Source organism: Asterias rubens, chromosome 10, assembly GCF_902459465.1.
Source record: "Asterias rubens chromosome 10, eAstRub1.3, whole genome shotgun sequence".
In the NCBI taxonomy this organism is placed as follows: Eukaryota; Metazoa; Echinodermata; class Asteroidea; order Forcipulatida; family Asteriidae; genus Asterias; species Asterias rubens.
This window is the reverse complement of record NC_047071.1, coordinates 13,415,760-13,426,847: the sequence shown is the minus strand read 5'-3', so window position 1 is coordinate 13,426,847 and position 11,088 is coordinate 13,415,760. Positions and strand designations below refer to the sequence as shown.

The following is an 11,088-nucleotide window of genomic DNA, read 5'->3' as shown; positions in this document are numbered from 1 at the left end:
GAACCCCACATCAAAATCTTGGCATATTTTAGAATAAAATCTTGGCAATGTATGAACAAATAACAATGCATAGTATGGGTTCGTCATTAGTTTTGCAACAGCTCTAATTGCTAAAAAATTGTTTTAGCTTTTTTCAGTACACACATTATCAAAATAAGCATCCCTGTGGTAACATCTTTCCATTGTCCCTGTACTTAAGATTTCACAAGACTTTGAACAATGTCTTGTGGAGCACCGGTCTTTAGAATTTTCCTATGGAGTGCCTTTTTCCCTTTTTTTAATGTTTATCCTTGGTCTCCAGAAGGTACCGAATGTGAGTACACATGTACTAGAAAAATGCAAGATTTTTATATTTTTTTTTATATTTTTTAATTTCACTTCTTGTAAGAACAATCCAAATTAAAAACAGCCATTTTACATAATTTAGCATGGTTAAATCAAATTAATAATGAATAAAACTAACATCACAAGTAACAGTCGTATTGCTCCGTGATTTTTGGGGACATTGCCCGCACGGACATTCCTCCCAATCCCTTGACTCCCCCTTCCCCGTTCGAGGTCGGCTTAGACCCCCCTAAATAGACGCGGAGTAACCCCTGATGTCATTTGATTAGATAACTTCTCCCGGTCTTATGTCGTTTTCTCGTGAATAGCTGGACAAAAAAGGTGTTTCGAATGTCACCGACCAGCTCTCGGCTGATCTTAACTCCCTAGCCTTTGTTAATCCCCCTCCTCAATCTACCACACGATACATGTAGATGACGACAGAACCAGGGTATTAGAAGATACCTGCAATTTCTACCGGCGTGTTAATGGCGTTATTTAATAATCGGGGAAAATAATCCGAGATTCCTCGCTCCGGGAGATTTTTTTTTTTTTTTTTTTTTTACTTCAGAGGTTGGGGGAAACAAAATACGTTTTTATTGAATTCCAACCCACTGATAAACTTAAGGCAATAGATTAAGACGTTATTAGAAAGAGACATCCAAGATAAGAAGACGGGAGAAAAAAGGGTGAACTTTAGCGCTTCTAATCGAAGAAAGGTTTAATGGGACAGGAAATTGATGATATTGATACTGGAAGGGGGCAAGATGTGAAGGCGATGGAATAGTGGCCAAATACGAGGAGCAAATTGATAGAAACAAGAGATAGGACTGTCTTAGAAGGTCATAATAAGACAAAGACCTTTTCGGAGTACAAAGTATTGAAAGGGCTCTGGTATTTTGAAGTCCTCCACCATTATTTGCTAACAACCATGTAATATAGAGCCCTCTGTTGTCATACCTATGTTGCAGCCTTTAGCATAAACCATAAATTTGTGCATTAATCACCTTTATCAAACACTAACCCCTTATTTTTCTATCAAGACACCTTTGGGCTCCCCATCATGGATTGATTTTGCTTAAGACAAGCTTACACAACAAAGCAAAACTTTTTAATGAATAATGGCCCCAACATGGCGTAAATAATTAGATGTTTCACTTACCACCAATGTTGAACGAATCCAAGGCAGGTGCAGTGTATGTACAGTGTGCTCAAAGTGTAACCATGTCCAATGTGTATCTACGAAGAAATATCGCTCCACGCTAATCTGCGATAGCGCCCTCTCCAGTTTCAAATTATTCATTATTCTCGTTAAAAAAAATTGGTTGAAAACGGACCAAATGATGTTGGTACTTCCAAATATTTTTAAATTTATCGTTATACTAACGCAGGATTTTGATTTTAATCAAGTGACCTCTGTCGACAACAAAGAAGGTACCGCTCCATCTCATTCGCAATTTGACTACATAACAGTTTTGAGCGTGCGTATTGAGTAAACGAATATAATTATTACTCCTTGGTGGTTCAAACACAGTTTTAAAGGCAGTGGACACTATTGGTAATTGTCAAAGACTAGCCTTCACAGTTGGTGTATCTCAACATATGCATAAAATAACTAACCTGTGAAAATTTGAGCTCAATCGGTCATCGAACTTGCGAGATAATAGTGACAGAAAAACACCCTTGTCACACGAAGTTGTATGCGTTAAGATGGTTGATTTCGAGACCTCAAGTTCTAAATCTGAGGTCTTGAAATCAAATTCGTGGAAAATTACTTCTTTCTCGAAAACTATGTCACTTCAGAGGGAGCCGTTTCTCACAATGTTTTATACCATCAACCTCCCATTACTCGTCACCAAGAAAGGTGTTACGCTAATAATTATTTTGAGTAATTACCAATAGTGTCCACTGCCTTTAAATTGACTGTACGAAACATTTTCTACATTTATTTTTCTGAAGAATCGGAAGCGAGCTTTATTACAACAATCGAAAAAGAGAGACGCATCCCCGGCAACCGGGTTTCCCAAACGCACAGGGGCTAGGTTTGGGGTCGGGGAGGTAGCGGAATCCCCACCACGGAGATTTGCTGCCCCCACCCCCTGCCGATCGCAAGAATAAAGTTATAAAGTTTTCCCAAACCCAACAAACACACCAGAACGTCTTGTCTGAAGAGCAGTGTGAATACAATGGGTCATCATCATGGCGGATTAAAGAAACATGAAATCTTTTGTTAATTATCCTTACTTATGTAATTTCCATACTTTGCCTACCTTTATTCAAACAACAAAGAAATTTGTATTTCAGTACATGTGTTGATTTGTTTTAATTGCCAAAAGCATGAATTAAGAAGTAGAATTTAAATTATAGTGCCCAAACAAAGAAAGTTTAACATGAAGTGACCATTTCTACTGTGCACTATTTAGTTGAATAGTTTTGTCTGGTGAATTGTGGGGCGATTTGACCTAAATTTCAGATTTAAATTTGCAGTAGTTGATGTTCTTACACTCGAGAAAATCGCGTTTAATTTAAGTTATTGCACGAAAAACAAAAACAATCTGCTATGATATTAGAGATAGGTTTCTAAAAAACTAAAGTGAATTATCGGGATTCCGAAATTATCCCATGTCCAAGCAAACAAAACTTTATATAAAGGCAACAGAACTAAGGGCAAAAGTGGACACCATTTTATCAAGGATTCGAAGTACTACAAAAACAGAGGTGTTCAAATTGCCAAAATTGGGTGATGTCTTCTTTTAGACACCGAAGAGTGAATCGAAATTTACATCATAGCTTGAGTTCGGGCGGTGTGTTCTTGGCCCAAGTCCACGGCCATTAATTAAGAGTGCTTAGCGAATGTATAGTTCCCTTAAAAATCTGTAATAATTTAAAATATTGTTGAGGATCTTCCACCCTATATAGCTTATACCTACCACTCTTCTTCAAATTTTAATTTTCAATGGTGAACTCCTTATTAAGGATTGTGCAGAAGTAACGTCATGCAGGAGAAGTGCTTAAGAAACAAAAAGTGAAAATAAGGTGGCCACAATATCACACTAAACTGCATTTTATGATGACAAACCCCACAGGTATATAACTCGGGTGGGATTCGAATCCACGGCCTTTGTAACATGATGTTACTGGAGTATGTCAAAACAAGGGGCATCTCCGCGGTACATCCACTGGCGACCAAGCTCAACATCGTGACAAATTGGTGACCGGTTGTGAAGGTAGTCTATCAAGATATCTACGTCCAAGTCACCTGCACGGATATTACAAGAGGGTGAATAGTCGATATTCATAAATACCCCAGACAGTTTCGCTATTCCTATATTGGTGGGGAGCGCGTCACGTGGGTGTGTTTAAACGGTTGATAATGACCAGCTGAAGCTGATTATATAACCATTTTTTTTAGGATACGTTTAGATTCATTCTACGCGCACGAATGCATATCCGAAAACTGTCTTATTAATACAAATGCAACACACGTACAGAGCTCAAGCACGGACGGATCAGTTTTACAGAGTTTCTTACTTAATTACGCCTTTTAACAAAAAATGCATTTATGAATGGGAATAAAAGAGTAGTGACTCGTTCTTAAACTGCCATTTAAAACCTTGCAGGGTCGTGGCCGTGCGATAAAAGCCCGAGCCGAAAGCGAGGGCCTTTATCACACGGCCATGACCCTGCTGGTTTTAAACGGCAGTTTAAGAACTCGTCGCTGCCCTTTTATTCCCTTACTAAACACCCCCTACATAGTCGTTTGCCATGTGATAGTCCGAAGACCATTTATTAATTCATTATGAATCATTACCACGTATACAGGCCCTAAAAAGGCACTGGACACGATTGGTAATTGTCAAAGACCAGCATTCTCACGTGGTGTATCCCAATATAATTATGCTTAAAATAACAAAATGTTTGAAACTTTTGGCTCAATTGGTCATCGAAGTTGCAAAAAAAACAATATCAGAAATTTGCGTGCTTTTAAACGCCTAATAAAAGGCTTCAGGCCTAAAGTTTTTGTAAATAAAATATTTTACCTTTTTTTGAAAAGCTACAATGCTTAAGAGGGAGCCGTTTCTCACAATGTTTTAAACCATCATCAACTATCCGTTGATCGTTAGAGGTACGATTTTATGCTGATTTAGATTTTGAGTAGTTACCAAAAGTGTCCAGTGCAGTTGTGTTACTCACCTTTTCTGACGTTCATTTTATTGTCTCTAAGAGATGAATAGCCGTAGTTCCCAGACCCCACATAGTTGTTGATTGCAACTTTGTACACAGTATCTACTAGGAGTGGTTGGTAGTCTGGTACCTTACAATCAGAACATCGGACGTATGCACTTAATACACGTTTCCCTGGTGTACGGTTTAAGTCATAAGAGACGCGTATGCCTGTGAAAAAAAAATACATATATTTGTACCCGTTACACCAGTTGCTTACATGAGATAACATTTTCATCAAGCAATCATGAATTATTATAAAACAATTTCCCCGCGTGTTTCTAACAAATACTATTTGAGAACAGATGCGTGTTTGTGGAACCAATGGGAGACTCTGGAACACTAGTTGGCAGCAGACTTACCAGGTAAATTTCCATTGTTTACGTAGTTCTGAGCATGTGCACATTACCGAGAACAAATGGATTTTACCTGGTAAGTCTGCTGCCACCAAGCGTCTTAAAAGTCTCCCATTGTTTGTTTCAATCCTATATTGTAGGTACCATCAAACTAAACCTGTGAAAATTTTATTTCAGAAGGTGGAATAATCTGAATCCGGTATACACAATCTGAGAAACGTTTATGCCAGTAACTTATCTCGGATTTTTCTTTTCTGGAAAAAGGTTATATATTTACTATAGTTATTCTATCAAAACCTGCTGGGTTTTTACAAACTTTATTTGTAATGTTTGTTCTTGAAGTTTTTATTACCACCAACTTTCAGAGTAATTACAAACGTATTTACACCCTTTAAGGGTTTGATAACTTCTGTAGAACTTTCAGCTTCATTAGCCGTCAACTTTTGGCGAAAAAATATTAGCGAAAATATTAAATAGCACAGACAAGTCTTCAGGAGTGGCGCGTAAATCCGTTGCGCTTGCCACACTAATTTTCGTAACTGAGGCGAAAATTGTTATCTTTAAATTACAGCAACTCAGCAAGCATATTTAAGAAAAGCATTCTACCATCATTATCTTTTGTGTTTTGTCCCGTACACAAATTACCCAAGCCCTTTAAGAGATTAGTAGTGTGACGTAATTTCCAGTTAATACCACACAACACGTACCTGATACCTGCAACATTTGGTAATTGGTCTTTCCTTCATCCAACTCGTACACTGAATGTTCTAATGCCTCCTTTAAGTGACGACCATATAATTCAATCACATCAATGGAATCCCCATAAGGTAACACCTTGTTGAGTGTTCCAATGGTAATATCACCTGTAAGGAATTATTTTAATACAAGTTAAAGGGAATTGATTTAATCCTTTATAAAATATAGATGCTTGTATACGCTAAAAAAAAATCATTTCAAAAGGTGGTCGCGTTTTTGAGATATCGCTGAAAAACCAGAATGATTATGTCCCAGGAAGAATAATCACCTTTGACCTCCAGTCGCGTTCATTTCACATGGAGATTCGAAGTCAATGTATGCATATTAACCAACACTATATGCATGTTGCATACACACAAACAGTGTGCACAAACAGTATATACGCTACAGTATTTAACATCTATTATATCGTTGCGGTACCCGCTGCCAAAAACATAGGATTCGAACTGCCTCTAGCTGCCGGGCAACCTCGGTAGTCCAGTTGGTAAGACACTGCTCTAGAATTGCAAGGGTCGTGGGTTCGAATCCCGAGTAACATGCCTGTGATATTTTTTCACAGGACTTGGGAAAGTACTGAGTAAACAGTGCTAACACACATCGGTGTATGGGTAAAAACAAAAATTAATATTCTTCATCCCCGATGCAAATTTAACATCTATTATATATACGCTGCAATGGAAAGCTTACGTCACCACACGCTTATCCAATGAAATCATTGCACCTAACGAAATCCGACCGGGCCTGTAAAACCAGTGTATGTATTTTAATCTTGCGGATAAAGACAGGGAGTCAGACTATGAGCTCACCGGCTTTAATAGAAGAACCAATACTACCAGTAGTAGTTAGTGCAATACTGACGTCACTCCATCTCATAGTTCCATTCATGTGAGGAAACAACATGGCGTCTGCTATTAGATTCCCTATGGCACACTCCCTGGTAGCACATTCAGATAACATCAGTGGGACAAATGTCTTTCCTACCACCTGGTTGGCCACTTCATTCACGTGATCTCTCCAGGGCTTCATTTCTTGTAAGGTTGCTGCATCTGTTACATACAGCAAAGTATTATACATTATATGTAGACTAAAACTATACAGATAATACAAAAATAATAATTAGTATAAAGCGCCTTTTACAAACGCTTCAAAGCACTGTGTACACGAGCATCAACACATAAACCAAATTTATAGTAACTTATAACATAAAAGCAAATGTGCTTTTAAAGGGAATGTACGCGTTTGGTAAGTGTCAAAGACCAGTGTCCTCACTTGGTGTATCCCATCATAAGCATAAAATAACAAGCCTGTGAAGATTTGAGCTCAATTGGTCATCGAAGTTGCGAGAAAATGATGAAAGAAAAAACACCCTTGTTGGACGAATTTGTGTGCTTTCAGATAGGAATAAAAGACTTCTATAGCTAGAAGTCTTTTATTATTTTAGTGAGAAACAATCTCTTTCTCAAAAACTACGTTACTTCAGAGGGAGTCGTTTCTCACAATGTTTTATACTACAAACAGCTCCCCAATGCTCGTTACCGTTACCAAGTCAGTTTTTAAGTTAGTATTTGTTTTGAGTAATTACCAAACGTGTACCTTCCCTTTAACAATATGGTTCTGAAGGATTCAAGAGATGATCCCTGACTGATGTGGATTGTTCCATAATATTGTTCCGCTTATAGGATTTGAGGCATTGCATGATGAGGTATCAATGTAAATTTATATTTGGTTTGAGGTAACACCATGTGTGTATCTACTTGCCAGGTAGAGTTTGTTCTTAGAGAACTGTCTTGCTATATTCTACTGCCGCGGAGTAGATAATCGGAGGTTCCGCTCGTTCGTGAAGATGTCCAACAATCATCAGTTGCATTACGTTGAAACGGTAAACAATGTCAGCGGCCTGTTGTATAATTTTGAACATGCCTCGCAACGGGCCTCTCGGTGCTCATAATAAACGTCCTGTTAGATTTGTTATTATTATTTTTTTCACATAAAATTTTACCGGGGAGCACGTGTTTGCTGCTCCTCCTCCCACCCCTCCTACAATCCAGCCATTGTATTAGAAGAAGGTTGGTTTCCATTCTGGATTAGAATAACGGCAACTATACACTCATCAATGCTTATTTTGAGCTAATTATTGAATACTGTACCGTACCTTCCTCCACACTATCGTCCAACAGAATCGTATTCCCGCCAAATCCTGAAACAGCTCCCTCATCGTCGAATGAGACGTCTAAATGTCCCACGTATTTGCCGTATGCATAGGCTTGGACAACTAACACAGTAGCACTGGAGTCACGGGTAGGGTGAATCACAACTGGGTAGTCATCTTTGGGCGTCTCTGTAGATGGCTTATCACCTATTATACAAAACAATAGACACTATTTGTAATGTACTCAAAATAATCATTAGCATGCAAACTTACTTGGGAAATGAGCAATGGGGAGCTGTCGATTGTATAACACAGTGTGAGAAAAGGCTCCCTCTGAAGTAACAAAGTTTTTGTTTGTTTTAAGAAATAGGTAATTTCTCAGTCAAATCCTAAAGTTCTTCAGGCAAGAAGGCCCTTTTTAGGCATCTGAAAGCACACGAATCTGTGCAAAGAGGTTGTACTTCTTTCAATTGAATGTTCTCTTGCAAATTCGATGACCAAGTGAGTCCAGACTTTCACAGAGTTGTTATTTTATGCATATTATGTTGTGATACACTAGTGAGAATACTGGTCTTTGACAATAATCAAAATGTGTTCATTGCCTTAGTAAAACTTATGTCAACAAAATCTTCTTCATCGTATTTAAAGAGTTTTGCAAATAGACACATTTCATAAGCAGATATAAAGCAACAACCGAAGAAAGAAAAAGATAAAATGAAACTTGTTTTTGCCCAAGTCAGCAAGCCCTGGCATATCAACGCAGATTTCATGGACATTTGCCATACGGTTTACATTGAAACTCATACCTGTGTGAAGCAGAGTGAAATCTCGCCCGCTTACAACCACATCAACACCCACGAGTTGATCGGCAATATCCCGAGCTTTCTCGTAGCCTGAATTACCGAGAGCGATGATCTTGTTCACTCCCATTGACATCAGACAGTCCACGGCAGTCTGTAAACCTTGGATCTCCTCCGAGAAAATCAAGTCACCTGTTTTCAATGTCAATTAAACATATTCATAAAAGCAATCGTAAGAAATGGATGACTTCTTGAGCTTTATGCCCAGTACAAAATCCACGGAAGCGTATTGCCGCCACATGAATAACAACAAAATCTCTTATCGTGTACGTACATAATAAGTTTTGGACTCATCATGTACGTACACAATAAGTTTAGACTTTTGATAGTAGAAAACATTCCTTGAAATATTTCTGTCTGAAATGTCATATTTGATGAGAAATGAATAACACTAGTTTCCCGTTTGGAGGAAATATTTCTGTCTGAAATGTCATATATTATTTGATGAGAAACGAATAACACTAGTTTCCCGTTTGGAGTTTATCCCTCAGTGAGCGTTTCATTCAATTTGAGATTGAATCGATGTCATGCAAAATGTGTAGGCCTAATCTTCTACAGGTTTGTCAGTTCGTGTATATGCTGGATTACATAAAGTGATTACAGTGCTAGCAACTGTTTTGTTCGCAACTTCTTCTTTTACGTTTCTTTAAAATTAGTTTTTAAAGCAATTGCTTGTCTTGCATCGTTTGAAAACGAACCTGTGTCTACACTGTCTGGCGTATCTTCGTAGCTGTAGCCAACGATTCCAACTTGTTCCCCAGTCGTGAAGTTGACGATGTGGTATTGCAGAAGTAACCCGTTCAAACTTGGTTCTTTTGTAATGTCAATATTGCTGGCAATAGCTGGGAAAGAAGCACTTCTCAGGAAAGTGGCCAAACCTTCCACTTTTAAGTCGAATTCGTGTTGACCAAGAGCCTGTATGGAGATAGAATACACACAGATGTCACACAATATTATATACAGGGCATTTCACAAATTTGGCACCGTACAAAATCATGTGTTTGTTACTTTGCCCAGTTGCGCATCCATGCAGCCCCGGGAAAAAAAAAAGTGGTTCTTATGGGAATTCTGAGGGAGTATAAACCGATGTGCCTCGTAGCTAAGTTGGTGTAGAGCATCTGCCCTGAGAGTCGGGGGTCTTGGGTACAAATCTCAATGAGGACCATTTGTTTTTTCTCTCATCTCATGTTAGGGCATTGGATTTAAATATTGCATTGCATAAAACTTGGTCACAAGCAGAATTGTTCCCATAGTTAAAACAAAATCGACTATTCAGTCAACCCTGGCCGAATGTGAGTAAATAACTTATCATTGGAAAGATGAGATATGTGGCTTTCAGATGATATAGGCCTACTTGTCACTTAGGTGAACCTAACGCTAATCTTCACGCTAATCTTCTTGTAAATATTATTTGATTCGTTACAAAAAGTATGCAGTGTCTTTAACTATAAGAAATGTACTTGATGATTTTGTTCACATAATTTGGGGAAAGTACTGAGTATGCTTCTACACATAAATACAAAACTATTTGACTTAAACATAGGTTGATGTTCTTATTGCATGCAATTACTGCTACGAGCTCATCCTTCAATTTTGATTCATATGGCTTAACTCACCATAGCGTCATACGATAATTTATTCATAAAATTGGCGGTAGCCTCCCCCTTGTACACATAAAACCACATGCTGCCCTGAAACTGATGCCCAGCGTCTAGAAGTAGTACATTCTCAGTGGAGTTTCGTATCTCTTGAATCTTGGTGACTCTCCTCGCCAGGCCGCCATAGCATTCCCCGTTTGCGTTCATCTCGTCCGTGCACTCCGCGCCTCGCTTTGCCCGGATGGGATCGAATCTAGCACGGACATCATTGGTGTGAAGAACCGTCACGTCAAAACTTAGGACACCTCCCAAAGCAGAAATTATTATTCCTAAACTGAAGACAATCTGAGTCCGGAGGAAAGGACACCTTGAGTTTGCCATTGCTGTAAAACCCTGCAAATCAAACAGTTGAATGTCTACAGCGAGTGTAGCAGCAAAAGAACGTGCAAAATTTAGTCTGACCTTTTAAATACTCCTGGCTTACTAACTCCCCTCTGTCGACCACACGGTTTATTTCCCACAAAGTTTGATAAACATCGTAAAACAAACAACATTTGTCGCTCGTGTACCATGCCATTGGAAGTGACATATCTCGTCCACACGTCAAAAAAAGAACGCTTTCGATGGAAAACATGATTGAAGTTAAATTAGTTGTCACTTCATGCAAATACGATTCAAGTTATATGGGTCACTTCGTGACAAAAAAAAAATGTCACAAACGCGCCTGAACGCGGCGCTGTTGCGCTTATAGTAAAAAGACATAATCTAGTTTGAAGTTCTTCGTGAAATAAAAGTAAACCCTTTTAAGCAAATTGTTGGTA

The 11,088-nt window shown here is 38.5% G+C and overlaps 1 protein-coding gene across 1 annotated transcript; it reads right to left on the bottom strand.

Annotated features, from left to right (window-relative positions):
* Nucleotides 1-2,623: 2,623 nt before the first annotated feature.
* On the bottom strand, nt 2,624-10,648 carry LOC117295825 (snake venom 5'-nucleotidase-like). The gene is made up of 8 exons (XM_033778591.1): nt 10,286-10,648; nt 9,368-9,584; nt 8,616-8,801; nt 7,813-8,016; nt 6,467-6,706; nt 5,612-5,767; nt 4,519-4,719; nt 2,624-3,583 (listed from the first exon to the last, which is right to left on the bottom strand). The coding sequence occupies exons 1-8, from the start codon at nt 10,646-10,648 to the stop codon at nt 3,459-3,461; spliced, it is 1,692 nt and encodes a 563-aa protein (XP_033634482.1). The 3' UTR covers nt 2,624-3,458.
* Nucleotides 10,649-11,088: the final 440 nt, after the last annotated feature.